General features: G+C 43.7%; 1 protein-coding gene across 1 annotated transcript; it reads left to right on the top strand.

Annotated features, from left to right (window-relative positions):
• The first annotated feature begins 231 nt into the window (after positions 1-231).
• Positions 232-12727, top strand: MMP12 (matrix metallopeptidase 12). The gene is made up of 11 exons (XM_032358209.1): positions 232-410; positions 593-661; positions 1786-2033; positions 2610-2758; positions 2845-2970; positions 4886-5047; positions 5525-5648; positions 10005-10138; positions 10524-10683; positions 11370-11473; positions 12388-12727. Exons 1-11 carry the CDS (start codon positions 306-308, stop codon positions 12486-12488), a joined length of 1482 nt encoding a protein of 493 aa, XP_032214100.1. The 5' UTR covers positions 232-305; the 3' UTR covers positions 12489-12727.
• Positions 12728-18698: the final 5971 nt, after the last annotated feature.

Here is an 18698-nt window from a genome sequence, read left to right as displayed (position 1 = left end):
TTTCAGGTGTGCAGTGTTTCTCCTGAGACATTGTTTTGGTGGGCTTATTTGTGGGGGAATATATCAGAGTTGTCCGAGTTTTGAGTACGGTGCTAAGTGACCCATTGTTGGTCCTTTCAGAAAAGGATCCGTGATTGTGTTTCTGTGTTTTTGAGGTAAGTCAAGGGATGATATCAACCATGAGTCACTCGAAGGATTTCATATTCACAGAACACGGCCTAAGGGCTATATAAGTCGGGGCATTTGGGGAACTTTGTGCTGAGAAGGAACCGGGTAAGCGGGGTTGAGCCATTCGCAAGCTTAGAATGAAGTTTCTTCTGTTGGTGTTGACCGTGCTGGTCACTGCTTCGGGGACGGTTCCTCTGACCAAGTCTGCAGGCTCTAAAGAAGATGGTGGGCTGTTGGCTCAAGTAAGTATTGACCCAGCCTGATTTTTGTCTTCAAAATGTATTACATGAACTTGTTTTATCTTGGAAAGTACTACTTGAAAACTAGTTTAGGAGACGACTTGCTTTTAGCACTGTAGCACTCTGCCAACGAGAAAAGTTGGAGAGGAGTGGTCTGAAACTCTCCCATTGACCCTGTCTCCTAGGTCTCTGTTTCCGGAACAGCTCCATCGGCTAACGCTTCCAGCTCTGAAAAAAACGTGACATATGCTCAGGTAAGTTCTGACGTTCAAGTGTTGATCCAGCCTGGTTGGTCTCTAAACTTGTTGCACTGAGGGCACCTGGGTGGCTCAGTCGGTGAAGCGTCTGCCTTCGGCTCAGGTCATGATCTCAGGGTCCTGAGTTCAAGTTCCGAGTTGGACTTGGGCTTCCTGCTTGGGGTGCCTGCTTCTCCCTCTCCCCCCACTTTTGCTCTCTCTCTCTCTACACACACACACACACACACACACACAATCTCTCTCTCTCTCAAATAAATACATTTTTTTTAAAATTATGGCATTTGACCAGTTCTATCTTGAAAAGTACTAGTTGAAAACTGGCTTAGGAGGCTTCAACACTGTATTTTTCTTTGGCAAAGATGAACGTAGGAAAGTATTGGAAACAGTGTTATAAAATTGGTGGATGAATTTGTTCCTTTTACTAAAAAGCTTTTACTAAATAGGTTTGGCCAAGGAGAGTTAAATTAGAGTTCAACCTCTGCTCAGTATTTTATAATAATCATTTAATGCCATTTAATGATCTGAGATTTGAGCAACGGCTTGATGATGTAACCACTGCAGCCTGCCACGATGATTCAAGAATATTTTTACTTTCTGGCATCCCAGATATTTCTTCGTGAGCCTGTTTTAAAAATAGGGTTTTTTTTTTTCCATTTGTTTCATTTCCCTAATTACATGAGTCGGGATGATCTCCCTGTTCTCTAAGATTCTTTTAACTTTGCATTTGCCATAGTTGCCCATTGTGTTGAGCTTTGGATTTTTTTTTTTTTTTTTTAGCTTTGGATTTTTAAGCAGGAAAATTTCAACCCAACTTAAATCAATAGTTTGTGTACCCTGACAGTAAAGGTTTTGCTGCTTACCTGATGCTGTGATGGGCCAGATGCTGGCAGAGATTTGAAAGAATAGACACATACGGTGTTTCCAGGGCCTTCCAGCAATCAGTGCTGCTGACAGTCTCTGACTCACCATGACAGCACCGAGAACTCGGATTTTTTCTCATGATGATGAATTGTCTGGAGCCTGTTTCAGAAGCACCAAAGTGCAGCTGCGTCAGCCACGCTGAGCCCCATCAGAAGCCCCTGCACGCGTGACAATGTCCAACTCAATGTATTTTTTTCCAGCGGTACCTGGAAAACTTTTATGGCCTCGTGATGGACACACTTCCAACGACAAAAATGAAAGTCAGCAGGGACTTCATGGAGGATAAAATTCAGGAAATGCAACAGTTCTTGGGACTGAAAGTGACCGGGAAACTGGACCCATCTACCCTGGACATGATGCACACGCCCCGATGCGGGGTGCCCGACGTCCATCATTTCAGGACGATGCCGGGGAGACCAGTGTGGAGGAAACGTTTAATTACCTACAGGTAACACGGTAGCTGTGTGCCTTTCTGCCCTCCCTTAGGTCCCACCTCCAGAAACCTGAACCGTTTCGATAAAGCCCTCAGTCAGGAGGTAGTTAAGAAGCCTCCTGTCTTCAGCACAGTCCCTGTGTGAAAATTCATTCTTTCTGGAAGGGGGATTGTCCACTCAAGGAGGAGTTGTTTGTCAGTCCAGAGCACAGTGGGAAGGTTGCTAATAAAAGGAGAATGAAGCTAGATCTATAATAAACAAGAGACAAGAGAACATTTTATAGGATAGGAAAGACAGAGAAATGAAGAGGCTGGGGAGTGAGGGTAAAAGGCATACGCTTCCATGAACGTCAGTCCTGCACAAAGAAAACCCATCAATCACGAATGAGAAGAACTGCAGTTAGATTCTGGTTAAGGAAGAAGCTGTCCAGGGATACACGTTTCTGTAGCTAATGATGCAGGATTTTGTTACCTGGACTACCGATTTGCGAAACGATTCTTTCTCCACCAGTGCAGGCAAAAATGAAGTGTCACAAGGAGACAGAATTAACACATGGTTTCTCTCTCTCTCTCTTTGTTCTGCTGGTAAAGAATCAATAATTACACTCCTGACATGCGGCCTGCAGATGTCGACTTTGCCATCCAGAAGGCTTTTCAAGTGTGGAGTGACGTGACCCCCCTGAAATTCAGAAAGATTAATTCAGGAGAGGCAGACATTATGATACTTTTTGCATCTGGAGGTAAAGAATGTGGACTTATTTCATCTGGGTCATCGGCATGGCCTAGAGCCTGTAAAGAAGGACTAATTTTCTTTCCTTTCCAAAAGCTCATGGAGACTACAGCCCTTTTGATGGCAGAGGTGGGGTCATAGCCCATGCTTTCGGACCTGGACAGGGGATTGGGGGAGACGCACATTTCGATGAGGCTGAAATCTGGACTAAAAGCTACAGAGGTAAGCAGAAGACACAAAAACAAAACAAACAGAAAACAGAAAAAAGCAAAACCACACATGACACGCCCTTTACAAATTCTAAATTATCTCCCAATTTTGAAAGGCTTCATTCTGAGAAATTATTATAGGGTGGAAAAACTCATTCTGACTATAATTGTGTCACTAAGTAAAATGTAACACTTTGTCTCAATTCCATCCTCTATAAATTGAGGATATTGGACTAGATTATCTTAAAGATCAGTTTTAAGAATCTGAGACATAGCTAGTTCCTTTGTGTGAACTCAAGAACCTTAAAAGCCACAGTTTAGAAAGGTAAAAACTGATTGAGGCCGTCAGTTTTTGGCGGGGCAGTCCATCAACTTGAGCCAGCACAGATGCAGATTCTGGGTGTAGCAGACCTCCCAGGGTAAGCTGTCATCTGTGTGGTCCATTATATGCTGACCATTTCTTTGATTTATAGTGACACAGAAAGATGGAGTTACATTGTAGAAAATTTAGAAATCCCTGTATCAAAACACCAAGTTGTATGGTCAAATGGTCTTCCGAGGTTCCGGGATAGGAATTACAGAACTCCCAGCGATTGTTGGATGATGCCTTGTGTGTATTTGCAGAGGACGCTGTAATTGACAGCCCTCTCCAACATTTTGGGGAAGAGGGGTAACCAGCCTCCCCTGTTTGGAGGAATCACCTCCCACTGGAAAATTCTCACCCTCCCATCACAAACCTTCCTAATGTTTCTAGGGGAAATTCTAGATTTTATGACAGACTCATATGGAAAGTAAATGGTGAGAAAGTCTTCAAGAACGGGCTCTGTGGAGATCCCCTCTCTCTGGCTGAAATCGCCCCAGGTGGGGCTGTTTCCATAGACCAGAAAGGCTCCTTGTTTTAGTCTGACCCATGACCCAAGGTTTATCAAATTCTTGATTGAGAAGAGGAGTTTTATATTGTTAAAAGACAACTGATGCAGAATTAGGTCCTCGCTGAGCTTCAAAGCCTCATTGATCAGGTTAAATTTGCTTGCATTTCATCCAAGGTTACTTCGGGTGTATAATCTTTTCATCTGATGTGATGGACTTGGGTTGGTTAACCTCATGAAATGTTTTAGAATTCTAAAGGATTTTAGGAAAAATAACATAGTACAGATCTTTACACAAAGAGGAAATTCAGAGCAGGAGATGGTTAGCAGGCAGCTCGTGGTAAAGCTGGGGCAGAGCACACATTTCCTGGTTCACTTATTTTGACCCAGGGTGTACTTCCCACCTGTCCATGTTGCCTTGTTTTTATTTGGCACAATTTTGTCCTTTCAAAAAGCTAAATTATTTATGAAAATTATAACTTCGAGTGCCCACTCTCAGCCTAATTTTGACCCAGTAATTAAATGAACAGTTCCCTCAGTGGCTGCTGTCATGGAGTTGGGTGATGGAGCGTGTGGATACAGAGCCAAAGAGGACAGTCCCAACCCAGAAGAGCGCACAATCTAGAAGGAAACAGAGCACATGCAGAAACCCATGATCTGAGATAAGGGCTGATGGTGGTCTTTTTTGCAAAGCCTTGTGGGATTGAAAATAGGAGAAATCCAAGTTTAGGTCAAATTGTAATAGGTTGGGACATTTGACACATGTGGAGACATTTTGGGCTGTCCAAACTGGAAGGGATTTACTACTTGAATTTACGTGTTGAGCCCAGAGTTTTCTAAACACCTGTGACACACAGGACAGCCATAAGCATAAGGAATGATCTGGCCTACACTGTCAGCTGTGCCAACATTGAAAAGCCTTGGGTCAGAGGGAAAGGAGATGAGTCAAATCTTCCCAAATGTGTCCCTTCTCCTCATGCCAGAGAGCAGCTGTGTCATTGTCCTCAGACGCAGACATATTCACGGCTCTTTCCCCCCTTCTGGTTGGTTTCCTCTCAGGCACAAACTTGTTCCTCGTTGCTGTTCATGAGCTCGGCCATTCCTTGGGTCTTAGCCATTCCAATGATAGAAACGCCATCATGTTCCCGACTTACAGTTACGTTGACCCCAACACCTTTCGCCTCGCTGCTGACGACATACGTGGTATTCAGTCTCTCTATGGTGAGTTGACTTTTTTTTACCATTTTGCCTTACAAAGACACTCTTATGAATAATGTCATAGTATCCGCATTTGCATAAAAGGTTCACCTCTCTGTCTTCTGTCTGGAGCCCCATGAAAACCCTGTGAGGGAGGTAGCCCGCGCGTCACCTGAGTTTTGTACAAAAGAACAGGAAACCTCCTGTGCTTGTGCCCGTGGCAGGAACAGAATCTGAGTCTCGGGCCTCAGGTTAGATCTTTCCATCCACCACAGTGCCATCTTTGGAGAAGGCACGCAGACAAATGATCGGCCTGGAACAGGTAAACCAAGGCGGAAATATCTTTATCGTCTTCTTCCTGTGAATGTTAGAGGACACATATATAGATTTTTATCCATTTTTTAAATCCAGGAAATTAATGTTTTAGGAAGAATAGCTCTTCCTCTTAGTAGCTAAAATGCAGATTTTTTTCCCCTAATGCTCCTTGAAATGTATTTTCAGGACGCCCAGAAAGGCGCCAACCCTCATCAGATCCTGACGGTAGACGAACATCCACCTGCAACCCCAGCTTGAGTTTTGATGCTGTCACTACAATGGGAAATAAAATCTTTTTCTTTAAAGACAGGTAAAAACATCTTCATATCTGACCAACATTCAAGACTCTGTCCTTGGATTGTTAGGACGTTCTGTCAGGGAAGGGCGCAAAATGATGGCAAAGGATGCAGAGGACAGTTGAGGAGGGACACAGACTCGGTGCTGTCGGAAGTAGACAGCCTGGCGGCTTTGAAGGGAGAGTGGTGTGATCGTACTTTGTTTAGCGAGTAGACTGACGGGTGAAAAATGGATTTGCAGAAGGAATCTGGGGTGAGGAAAGACGAGGTAGGACGTGAAGCCAGACACTTGACTCTCAGTCAAAATGGTTACGTCTAGGGCTAAAATCGGGACGGCACCGATTGAAAAGTCCTGACTCTTGGTTATGGAGAAGGGAATTCCAGGATAATTACAGCACAGATTGCAGCGGAGATTGGAGGGGTCGGGTGTGGAGAATATTAGAATTTGGCCGGTGGGACAGTAGTCTCCATTTCTTAGACTGAAGAATAATTGGCACACTCTGTTGTGTTCGTGTCAGGTGCGCAACACGGTAGTTGGGTGATCGTGTACGTGTTACAAAGTGGTCTGGTTTCCTCCTCACCATATGGAGTTGTTACAGCATCACTGACTCTGTTCCCTGAGCTGTACATTTCATGCCTGTCTCTTAGTACAGCACTGAGGTTGGCCCCTCCCAACCCCCTCCCCACGGGCAACCATCGTTTTATTCTCTGTGAGTCTGTTTCTGTTTTGTTTGTTCATGTGTTTTGTTTTGTTTTGTTTAGATTCCACATTTAAGTGAAATCGTGTGATGTTTCTCTGTCCGATGTATTTCATTTAGCATGTGCTCTAGGTCCAGCCACGCTGTCGCTGACGGCAGGATTTCATTCGTTTTTACGGCTGACCCTCCTCCGCGTGTGGCATCTTCCTCAGCCACTCATCCGTCAGTGGAATTCATGTCGCTTCCGTATCTTGGCCGTCGCTGTGAGCGTGGGGCTGCCTCTGTCTTTTCTAATTAGGGTTTGTTTGCTCTGGATAAGTTCCTGGAAGTGGAATTGTTGGATCGTACGGTGTTTCTATAGTTAAGTTTTTGAGGAACCTCTGGCTGTTTTCCACAGTAGCCGCGCCAGTTTGCATTCCCACCGAGGGCACAGGGTTTCCTTCTCTCCGCATCGCTCTTTCTTGTCTGACCCTAGACCTCTGACAGGTGTCAGGTGACATCTCACTGTGGTTTTGAGCATCTTTGCATGTACCCGTTGGCCGTCTGCACGTCTTCTCTGGAAGGATATCCATGCAGTTTGTCGATTTTTAAAAATCAGATTGCTTAATTTAAAAACAAAAACAAAGAAACATTAAGTTGAGTTCCTTATATATTTTGGGTATGTCTCTTGCAAATACCCTCTCCTATTAGGTTGTTTACCTTCTCATAGTGTTGATGATTTCCTTTGCTGTACAAAAGTACAAAAGCTTTTTAGTTTGATGTAGGCCCACTTGTTTATTTTTGCTTTTGTTGTCCTTGCTGAGGGGATGGATCAAAAAAAAAAAAAGAAAGAAAGAAAGAAAAAGAAGAAAAAAGAAATTTCTAAAGCCAATGTCACAGAGCTCATGGCCTCTGTTTTCTTCTAGAAGTGTAATGGTTTCCAGTTTCTGCATTTCAATCTTCCATCCGTCTGCAGTCTGTTTCTGTGTGTGGTGTGAGGAGCTGGTCCAGTTTCATTCCCCTGCATGTGGCTGTCCAGTATTCCCAGCACCATTTGTTGGCAAGACTGTCTTTACCCTGTTCTCGGCTCCTCTGTCATAAATTAATTGACCATATAAGTGTGGGTTTATTTCTGGGTTCCTTACTCTGTTCTGTTGATCTGTGTGTGTGGCTGTTGTTCTGCTGATACCATCATGTTCTGATCAGTTTAGCTGGGTTGTGTAGCCTGAAATCTGGGAGCATGTTACCTCCAGCTCTATTCTTTCTCAAGATTGCTTTGGCTATTTGGGATCTTTTGTGGTTCCATATAGATTTTAGGACCCTTTGTTCTAGTTCTGTGAGAAATCCTATTGGTATTGGATAGGGTTGCACTGGATCTGTAAATCACTTTGAATAGTGCGGACATTCTAACGATATTGCTTCTCACAGTCCGTGAGCATGGTATACGTATGTCCATTTGTTTGTGTCCTTTTCAGTTTCTTTCATCGGTGTCTTTTAGTTTTCAAAGTCCTGATCTTTTACCTCTGTGGTAAAATTCATTCCTAGGTATTTCATTCATTTTGATGCGGTTATAAATGGAATTATTTCATTAATTTCTTCTGATAGTTTGTTATCAACATATAGAAATGCAACAGATTTTGAATGTTGATTTTATATCCTGCATCTTTACTGAGTTAGCTCACTTATTAGTTCTGCTAGGTTTTTGGTGGCGTCTTGAGGGTTTTCTGATGATGGTACCACGTCATCTGCAAAAAACGGCAGTGTCAGCGCTTCCTTTCCAGCTTGCACGCCTCTTACCCTTTCCTCGCCGAGTTTCTGTGGCGAGCACTTCTGCTGCTACACTTGCCTAAAAGGGGCAAGAGTGGACTCCTTGTCTTGTTCTTGGTCTAACAGGAAAAACTCCGCTGTTCACCATTGAGTATGAGCTTAGCTGTGGGTCTGCCATACATGGCCTTTATTATGTTGAAGTGTGGTCCCTCTGTGATCATTTTGTTGAGAGTTTTTGTCATGGAGGGATGTTAAATTTTGTCAAATTCTGTTTCTGCACCTATTAAAATTATCATGACTTTTACTCCCCATTTTGTTAACATGGTGCATTGCAATGATTTGTGAATATTGAACCATCCTTGCATCCCTGGAATGAATCCCACTGGTAGTAGTGTACGACCCTCTTGATGTGTTGTTGAGTTTGGTCTGCTAATATTTTGCTGAGTATTTTTGCATTCATGTCCATCCGGGGTGTTGGCCTGTAATTTTGTGGGGGTTTTTTTTGGCAGTATCTTTGTCTGGCTTTGGTATCAGGGTAGTGGTGGTCTTGTGCAATGAGTTTGGGAACAGTCTTTCTTCTTCTTCTTCTTTTGAATAGTTTGGAGTATTTTAAGTCTTCTTTAATTATTTGGTAGAATTCACCTGTGAAACTGCTTGGTTCTGAATTTTTGATTGTTGGTAGTTTTCGATTACTGATTCAATTCCATTTTAGTAATGGGTCTATTCAAATTTTCTATTGGAAAATTGTATATTTCTGGGAATTTATATCCATTTTTTGGTTGCCCAGTTTGTTCACATATAGTTGTTAATAGTAGTCTTTTATGATCTTTTGTATTTCTGTGGAATTAGTTGTAACTGCTCTTCTATTTCTGAATTTACTTATTTGAGTCCTCTATCTTTTTTCTTGATGAGTCTGCATAAAGGCTTACCAACTCTATTTATCCTTTTGAAAGAATAAGCCTTAGTTTCATTGATCTTGAAAATGTTTTTAGTCTTTATTTCATTTATTTCTACTCCAAATGTTATTATTTCCTTCTTACAACTAACTTTGGCCTTTGTTTGTTCTTTTTCTAGTTCCCTCAGGTGTAGGGTTAGATTATTTATTTTAGGGACACCTGTGTGGCTCAGTCAGATCCTAGGGTCATGATCTTAGGGTCCTGGGATCGAGCAGGGATCCTGCTTCTCCCTCTCCTTCTCCCTCTCCCCCTGCTTGAGCTCTTTCTCTCTCTCTTTCCCTATCAAATAGGTAGTTAAAATCTTTTTAAAATAAAGATTATTTATCTGAAATTTCTCTTGTTTTTTGGGGTAACCCTGCATCAATATGAACTTTCCTTTCAGAACTTTTTTGCTGCATCCCCAAGATTTCAGAACGTTGTGTTTTCATTTTCATTTGCCCCAAGGTATTTTTTTATTTCTTTTTTGATTTATTCATTTCTTCATTGGTTGTTTAGTAGCACATTATTCGGTCTCTACATTTATAGAGGGTTTTTTTTCCAGTTTTCTTCTTGTCATTGATCTCTAGTCTCATTATTCTTCATTCTTGAGATTCAAAAACTGAGACATTTGGGATAAATAGGTTCTTTTAGATTACAAAACTAGTAAGGGAATTGTGGGTGCAGACTAAAACCTATATCCCTTGATTTCAAATATCAGGGGATTTTCACAAGGTGACTTGACCATTAAATTATTGCTATTATTTTTTGTATTTTTTAATTATGTTCAGTTAGCCACTGTTAACATTATTGTTATTATAAAAGAATTGAGATCCATTCCTTGTGGTGCTGCTATCAAGACATCCTGGAACAGAACATGAGGATATTGGGGAAAAAAAACCCATTAAGTCATTTCACAGGTCCTTTCCAGTGACCATTTCATGCTTCTTGAGTCTGTCGTGATTTTTAACTTGTGTTAAATGTCTTTCATCAGATTCTTCTGGTGGAGGTACCCTGAGAGTCCAATGAGCAACGTTAGTTTCATTTCTTCTCTGTGGCCGAACTTACCATCTGGCATTCAAGCTGCTTATGAAGTTGGACCCAGAAATCAAGTTTTTCTTTTTAAAGGTAACTCTAATGTTTTGTTTGCTACTGAGTCTACTGAGTTTGCTACTTGCTATATTCAAGGAAGAGAATAAATGAAGGAAATGCTACTAATTTTTATAAACATAGAAAAAAACACTCCAGACTTAATTCATGGTGAGTCTGAACTATGAACTAAAAAGAGCTTAAATACCTAAGTAATGTGTAAAAATTTCAAGAGAAGTTTGTCGAATATAAGATCATAATCCTTGTGGAAAAGCTGCAGAACCGTAGGAGACAAAGCACGTTGGCGAGCAAGGAGCGGCGTGTTTCGGAACTGCGGTGAAGAGCGGTGTCACCCATACTGAGTCAGTGTTTCTGTTACTCTTTCGGTATGCACCCAACGGATCTTCTCTCTTTCTCTTCACAGATGATAAGTACTGGTTAATTAGCAATTTGAGAGCACAGCCGCACTATCCCAGGAGCATATATTCTTTGGGCTTGCCTGACTTTGTGAAAAAAATTGATGCAGCTGTTTTTAACCCACTTCTCTATAAGACCTACTTCTTTGTAGGTAACCAGTACTGGAGGTGAGCTTTAATGACTGGTAACGTGACTCCTAACATTCCTGAAACTGGCAGGGAACGGGGTGTTCGGTAGGTAGTCTTTCTGTGTAAACTCCCGAGGAGCCTCCACCTTCCTAGGAGGGGAATGAAGGGGACCCAGCTCTGGACTAGCTAGTGTCGTCCTAGTTCTGTTCCCTGCACTTCGGGACTCTGGTTTGAGATGGCACTTTCAATAAAATGTCACGTCGTGAGTCACAGCAAGAAGCACACTGGGGAGCAGGGGCACAGATGGACGAGACACAGTGTTCACACAGTCCGTCCAGGGGGTGTGGCTTTCCAGGTTCCTTTTTATAACCACTGGACCCAAGGAGACGAATGAGGAGACCATCTTTGAGGGGCAGTGAATCCTGCAAGGTCCTCACCTACGGGGAATGGGACCATCAGGCTTCCTAAAGCCGGACCAGGCCCTGGCAGAGGCGTTGTGTGGGCTGGGGAAAGTTCCTGACCCGACGTCGGGACCTTTAGGGTCTGACCTGTAGGGACTTGGAATCAGTCAGTGAGTTAATTCGGTCCTTGGTTTTCTTATCGGTGCAAAGAGAGGCCTCTGAAGAGAGACTGGGTGGGTTTTGTGGTTCGTGTCAGGAAATGCCGAGCTCTTCACCGCGAGATGTTTTTCAAATGGAGGCCTTACTGATGGTTTCCTCGCTCAGGTACAATGAGAGGAAACGACTCATGGACCCTGGTTATCCCAAACTGATAACCGACTACTTTCCGGGACTTGGACCCACAATCGATGCCGTCTACTATTACAACAGTAAGTAGACCGGGAAGCCATGAAGATACTGAAAATCCCTTTTTAAAACACGGATGATGATAAAGACTTCAAGGTCAGAGAACAGGGATTCAAACAGGAAAAGAGCAGGTCCCTGCGGTTCTCTGTAGGGCTGCAGAGGGAAAATTCAGAGCCTGTTTGGTTTAGCACAGGTGGGCTGAAGGTTGAGTAACACAGCACAAACCCTTGGTTTCTAGTGTGGGTTAGCGTGTGGGAGCGTGTGATTGTCGGCCCCCGAGCGCCGGAGTTTCTGGAGCGTCTGATAGCATCAGGGCGGGCGGCGTATGCAGGCGGGCGAGTGGCAGGACTCAGGCAAGCTGGGCTCGTGTTCTTTTTTACACCTCGCCTCTTTGACCTTCCTCGCAGCCCCTCCCACCCCGCGTGGGCCCTCGTGGTCTAGGCCTCCGGGTGGGATACGAAACACTTGAGTCTGTTGGTGTCTGTGTCTGGGAATATCTTTAGGCAAAGTCAGCCGAAGCGAATGGTCAGCTGGGCCGAGGCATTTAGGTTTATTCCCCCCGACCATGTCTTTCTTACTCCTCCATCAAGACCCCTCTGTGCCCCACCGCGCCCAATTTCCTCCCTCCCAGGTGAGTTCTGCACCTGGAGTGCGGCTTTTCAAAATCACATCTTCAGAGTCAGTTTTAAGATGAAACTGTCGTCTCAATGACATTAATGAAGGTAGTTAGTGGTGAAATGAGGGCCGTAACCAGATATCCGGAGCAGCCCCCCGCGCAGGTCCCCAGCACCTACATTCTCACATGTCTAGTATAGACGCTCTGAAACATTCGGTCTTCTATAGATAACCCATAAAAGCACAGATCTGTGTTTTCTTCTTTTTCTTTTAAAGAAATGCAAGTGAAGAATTAAACAACTCGATTTGTTTTCATTTTTAGGACACTACTATTTCTTCCAAGGATCAAACATATTTGAATATGATGTCGTATCCCAACGTGTCACCAAAGTGCTGAAACAAAATATCAAGTCAGGTTGTTAGGAATGGTGTAGTTGGTGATGGTCAGTTCCCTTCAGTCAAATAAGTATTTATTGCATCCTTGCTACGTGGCTAGTGTGTGTAATACCACAGGGACATGTGTCTTAAGGTAAACCCTATAGGCTATAGAAAAACTATCATATAGACAGTGACTATACAAACTACGTAAGATTTTTTTTATTTTGAAAACCGTCATTGTGGGGTGCTTGGGTGGTTCAGTGAGTTAAGCCTCTAGCTTTGGCTCAGGTCATGATCCCAGGATCCTGGGATGGAGCCCCACATCGGGCTCTCTGTTCGGCGGGGAGCCTGCTTCCTCCTCTCTCTCTCTGCCTGTCTATCTGCCTCCTTGTGATCTCTGTCTGTCAAATAAATAAATAACTAATCATTTAAAAAAAGAAAAAGAAAAGAAAACCCTCATTGTCAACTTTTACTTGATTCAACTATTAAGCTTGGAAACAGGCACTTTATTGAGGAGCAACGGAATATCTTGGTCCTAGAACAACCAAGAACTGAGAAATGATCATTATTTCTTTGCCTTAACTAACATTAAGCAATGACTAGTTTCTGTGGCCGTTAAGTGCTTCAGCAAGTGTATCATTTCAATTGTTTCAGAGTAGAAACAGAATATACCAGAAAATGACATTTACTGTAAGTAACATAGATGCGGATTATATAATCATGGTGACAATGTTATTTATTTTGTCGTCAGTGTTGATTTTTCTAAATCTTAAATGAAGTATATATGTATATTTTTTTCTTTTGCTCCAATAAAAACTTTGAAAGAAAGTACTTGGTTTCTGAGAATTTTTTCTTGAAAAACAATGTGTATTTCGAAAATAGTTCTGGACCTGCTCCTGAATAAAGCAAATCTCTACATAACTACCACTGAGTGAATGAGAATGGCAAACGGGAAAAACGTTTTATTTGTCTTGGCAGCATGTTGAAGGCCACCTAGTCTGGGGTCGGGGCGCGTCCTCCAGACCACGTGTGAGCCCGAGGAGCACTCCCGGCGCTCGACAATGAGCCTGGACAGGAGAGATGGAACGGGAGCTCTCTGTTCTCATGTAATCTCCACGGCAGCTGGGCTCACTGTGTAATTGCTGCATGACCTCGAGAAGATATAAAGTCTCAGCTTCCTTAACTTCAGGAAGAAGCAGTAGCATTAGCTGCCTCGTAAATAGACTGAGAAAAAAAGACACATCGTGCTGGTGGCTTGGACTGCCTCTGCCCGTTGTCACTGCCTTGACACCCACACTCCCCATTTTCTGTGTCATACGCACACCTGGGAGAGCTCCAACTAAGAGGATGTGGGTTCATGGAGTGCTTGGAATTTTTCATTTATTTGCAGACACTGTTGATTGGCATTAATCGTTTTTAATTAATGGAATGAACTGAGGTCAGAAAGTGTGGAGATGTGGAGATCAGAGATTCTGCATGGGGTTGGAGTTCTCCCCTCTTCGGAGCTTAGCTCTGTCCTCAAGTACTTGCTTCTTCAATGTAATAGTCCTAGCGTTGTCTTTGCAAGGCATAGGGTCACGTCATTCTGAGAAGAAATGTCACTTCCCTGCAGGGAACTGCGTACTGGACATCCTTCAAAAGAAGAGAGTTCCCCGTGGGATTAGCATCAAAAGAAAACCGCGGTATCTGGCTTGAGTTGTTTTTGGCCTTAGGTAGCTCGGGGGGAGCTGTTTCTCCTAAATGAGGACGGCACTAGAACGAAAGCCAGGACTGCGCTGGGCTCCGTCTCGCCGGGCTCACGAGAAAGGCCTCCGGAGAGTTACGAGGGGCCCTTCCTCCGTCGACCTCTGTTTCCATTACAGCTTTAAGTTTTAACAAACCCTCACAGCGGTCGCCGTGGGCCGGGCACTGCTCTAAGTGATGCACACACATGGTTTCGTGGCCAGCGTGAGGCAGGTGCCATCCTTCTCATTTTTCAGATGTGAAAACCAAGGCCCTGAGAGGTGAACTTACTTGCCCAAGGTCACACAGCCTTGCAGCTGCAACTCAAAGCCGGCCAGTTTGACTCTAGACTCTGTTATTAACCGCCATAAAATTCTGCCTTTCAATGTCCTGAAGTCAGAGCAAACGTGGCACTCCGCACCACGTCACACTTCCACTGAGCTGCTCAATGGAAAGGTCTCTAACACGTCAGAAGGGCTCTCCTGTGTGTCCAGTCCACGGAATATCACTTTGCTTGGGAAAAGTAGTGGAAGCTAATGTCTGGAAGAAATTATCCCACACCTGGAGGCTAGAGGGCTGGGCATTTGGACATCAGCTGGAGAACTGCTGATTTTATGAGCGTGAGCGCCTTTGACTTCTCATCAACCGGATGATTTTATAAATCCATAAGGACAGAAATAATATAAAAATGGCAATAACGAAAATTGTTTCTTCTGGCAGCAATACAAATAAATTCAAATAAAGGATACCTGTTAGAAGTATAATTGATTTCTGCCTGGTAGAAGACACAACCCCAAACATGACATTTCATTGCTCTGTAAGATATTAATGCATTTAACATCATCAGAAAATTCGTCCTAACATTTCTTACTGCACATATACTTTTAAGATCTTTCTTTAGACCAATTCCCTCATTAGTTAATGAGCTGGATAATATCTTCAACATGTTCATCTCATATGTACATTGAAGTCACTTTTAACTTTTTTGAAAATTATACTTGAGCACCATTCAGCCACCAGGAGCACAGAGCGCTCCCACTGTCTGGGCCACCAGTGGGAAGACCACACGCTGGTGGAGCAACTCCTCAAGCCAGACAGAACCAATATCCAGTCCTCCTCATCCTGTCTGCTTTCTACCTCTAACCGTGCGGCAGAGGACGCTGTCCCTTCTGGGAGGCCTACAGTTTCCCAGTTTCACCTTTTTTGCCTTTGTTCCTTCATTGAAAAGTATTTATTGAAAATCTACAGATTCTAGACTATGAAAGGCATGAGGGGCCTAAGAGGACTGAGACAGCTTCTGCCCTCAAAGGCACGAACCGTAAAAACATAAAAAAGATGCATAAACAACAAATCACTATGTAATTAAGAGGGTAGACTAACAAGTATGTAGCAGATACGGGGCACAGAATACTGTGGAAAATGGTATTCTTGACGTGCTTTAAAACGAGAGAAATCTGTCAAGCAGAAAAATGTTAAACTAAGGGGATCCAAGACAGAAGCAGCAACCTCTTTAAAGACCCGTAGTACACAAAGAGTAGCGCTGTAGGGACTGGAGCGCGCGGTGCGAAGGAAGGCCAGCAAGGGTAAACGCCATGTCATGAGCGACCGTTCCCGTGAGTCTGACCCTTGTCTCATAAATGACCTGGCTTTGTTGGAGGGACTTGAGAGAGAAATGACTAAGTTGCTTCTTCGGAGGTCGTTCTGATGCAGTGTGGACGTAGATCAAAGGGCTTAAGGCTAAGTCTGAGGGAGAACAGCTGCTGTTGCTGAGGAACACGGGAGACCTGGGCACCTGTCCTAGGCGTGGGTAGGACAGAGACGATGCTGGAGCGGGGCTCTGTAACCGCTGGACGGGAGAATGTGGAAGGCTTAGTGACTGCTTTGCATGTGGTGATGACTGGAAAGCAAGGATAGAGGATGGTATCTTAAGGCTCCGGTTGAAGAACTCACCTTGAATAGGGACTAGGTGAGGAGAAGCAGGTCAGGGAGGAGGTAGTGGTGTGACTGATGGAAGGGAGAGCATCGGGGCTGCTGGGTCTGGGAGCCTTAGGACATTCAGGCGGGGATGTGCAGTAGTGAACAGGGCAGAATCAGGCCCAGTAAAAAGAAATGAAAATACTGTATCCCACAGTGCGTAGGGGAGGGTAACAACTTAGTAGTTAACGGGATGTAGCAGAAGCACAATTAATAGGCTTTACAGGAAGCATTATCCCTCGGGGTGATTTGCTAGCGTTATTACTAGAATATCAAAACATTCTGTGGTTGTAAGGTACTGAAGGGAAGGACTGTGCTTACTTATCCAAGACAATGTCCAGCTCACAGAGATTAAAATCCAGGGTTTGTCTTTCTGTGGTTAGCATATAAACATAACTTGCCAGGGTCACTTTTGTTTCTGGTCATATTGGAGACACGAGTACTGAATTTTCATTCCTGCTGTGATCAATTAAAAGATTGGGCAAAGTGTATGAAGCAGCTGATTCCGTTCACGGGGTGCCAGGAAGTAGAGTCCAGGGGAGAAGAGCAACCATGCAGGCCCAAAAATCTCCCTTGCTTTTCTATCTTCGGGGAGTTTCCGAACAGAGCACATGGGAAGGGACCCCAGCAGAGCATGTTGCTTCCCTGAGTGAGGAGACCGTCGCTGAAGTTCAGGGAGACGGACGTGGCTGTACTTGGCAGAGCAGAGTGGGAAGAAGAGAATGCTGTCAGGCTGTGCAGAGGGAACATTCTGGAAATTGAGAAAGGAGTCCCCGTGGGTCTGTCAATGAATGCTAAGCTACATATGTATCTCCAGGAAGCCCCAGACTGACCAAGCCCCAGGCGTCGCACAGGACTGGGAGAGCTTCTGCCCCATCCAGCTGGAGGGGAGGACGGACAACGCTTGCGGTGACCAGTAAAGCTACCATGAGAGGAGGACTGAAAAGCCCTCAGAGGAAGCCTACACTAAACCCATCCTAAAAATGTTTAAAATCAAACCTTGCGGGGCGCCTGGGTGGCTCAGTGGGTTGAGCCGCTGCCTTCGGCTCGGGTCATGATCTCAGGGTCCTGGGATCGAGTCCCGCATCGGGCTCTCTGCTCAGCGGGGAGCCTGCTTCCCTCTCTCTCTCTCTGCCTGCCTCTCCGACTACTTGTGATTTCTCTCTGTCAAATAAATAAATAAAATCTTTAAAAAAAATCAAACCTTGGATAAAAGATCGTGGTGAGCTCTAGGTTATTTAACTGCCTGCCCCTACTAAAAATTGAACACTTTTTAAAGAAAAAATTTAAAAATATAAATATCTAACCTTATAGCATCCAATGTCTGTCATCCAATAAAAACTCAGCCGATATGCAAAGAAGTCTGAAAATGTGACCCATAATACAAAAAACAATGAGTCAATGGAAACATATGCAGGAATGATAGAGATGATGAGATTTACAGAAAAAGGATGTTAAAAACAGTTATAAATAAACTCCAGTGTTTCTTGGAAAACACAGACATAATACAGACAGAAATGAAAGATATGATAAGTGAGTAAATGGAACCAGAGCTGGAAAGCAAGAATTTCCACTGGATTCATTTTCAGATCAGACTAATCATTTCTTAGTCTCTTCTCGCTTGCTTCTGTTTGTGGTTTCATCTTTTGTGTCTTTATACCTTTATAATTGTGTGTGTGTGTGTGTGTGTGTGTGTGTGTATGCACACAGTACATACAACATACACTAATACATTGTATATGACATATGATACATAGATTTCATAATGAGCACTGGGTGTTCACGACTAATGAACCTCTGGACACTACATCAAAAACTAATGATGTGCTTAACTATATGTTCACTAACTGAACATAATTTAAAAAAATTTCCGAAGACCTTGTGGATCTAAATGTGGTATTTGGTCTTTCTATCGACTTTCATTCCTAGAATTTGTTCCCTTGTATATTAGGAGAATTTGTGGGATCCATTTTTAAGAATCTCAATTTGCAGCAATCTAGAGGTTCTAAAAAGAGCATGCTGGTTTTTTTTCCCCCTCAAGAATATTGGTTATTGCTTCTGTTAGGAAGCAAAAGGATTTTTCTCATCTGAAACCACCTGGGTCTCTTTCTAGGATTTGTGGCAGGAGCTTTTAGGTGCAAAATCTCTACCTTGCAAATTGTTCAAGATTTAGTGTCCTCAGGGTCCTTCTGACATAAGCACGTGACCTTGGAGAATTTCCCTCCCCCGCCATTTGTTCTCCACTAGCTGTTCATTCCTCCTTAATCTAGCTTCAACCCATATGTCTGTGTGTGTGTGCATGCGTATGTGAGTGTGTGCAGGGGGAATGGGGAGCCCTGGAGATGCCAAACATCTCCTCCAAGCCCAGGGAAGCATTAAAAAGTTAGCTTCGTTGGTCTGAGGCTGTTTCACAGGGAGGGGACGTTTTAGACTGTGTCATCTGCTCCAGTGTGGGGGGGACATCTGCGGTATTGATCAGTCAGGAAATTTGCACTGTGGTTCACTGACCTAAAGCAGCTTCGTGGACCTCTTTGCATCTCAGGGAAAATAGCACACGTT

Source organism: Mustela erminea, chromosome 9 (assembly GCF_009829155.1).
Source record: "Mustela erminea isolate mMusErm1 chromosome 9, mMusErm1.Pri, whole genome shotgun sequence".
Taxonomy (NCBI): Eukaryota; Metazoa; Chordata; class Mammalia; order Carnivora; family Mustelidae; genus Mustela; species Mustela erminea.
This window is presented reverse-complemented; position numbering and strand designations above follow the sequence as displayed.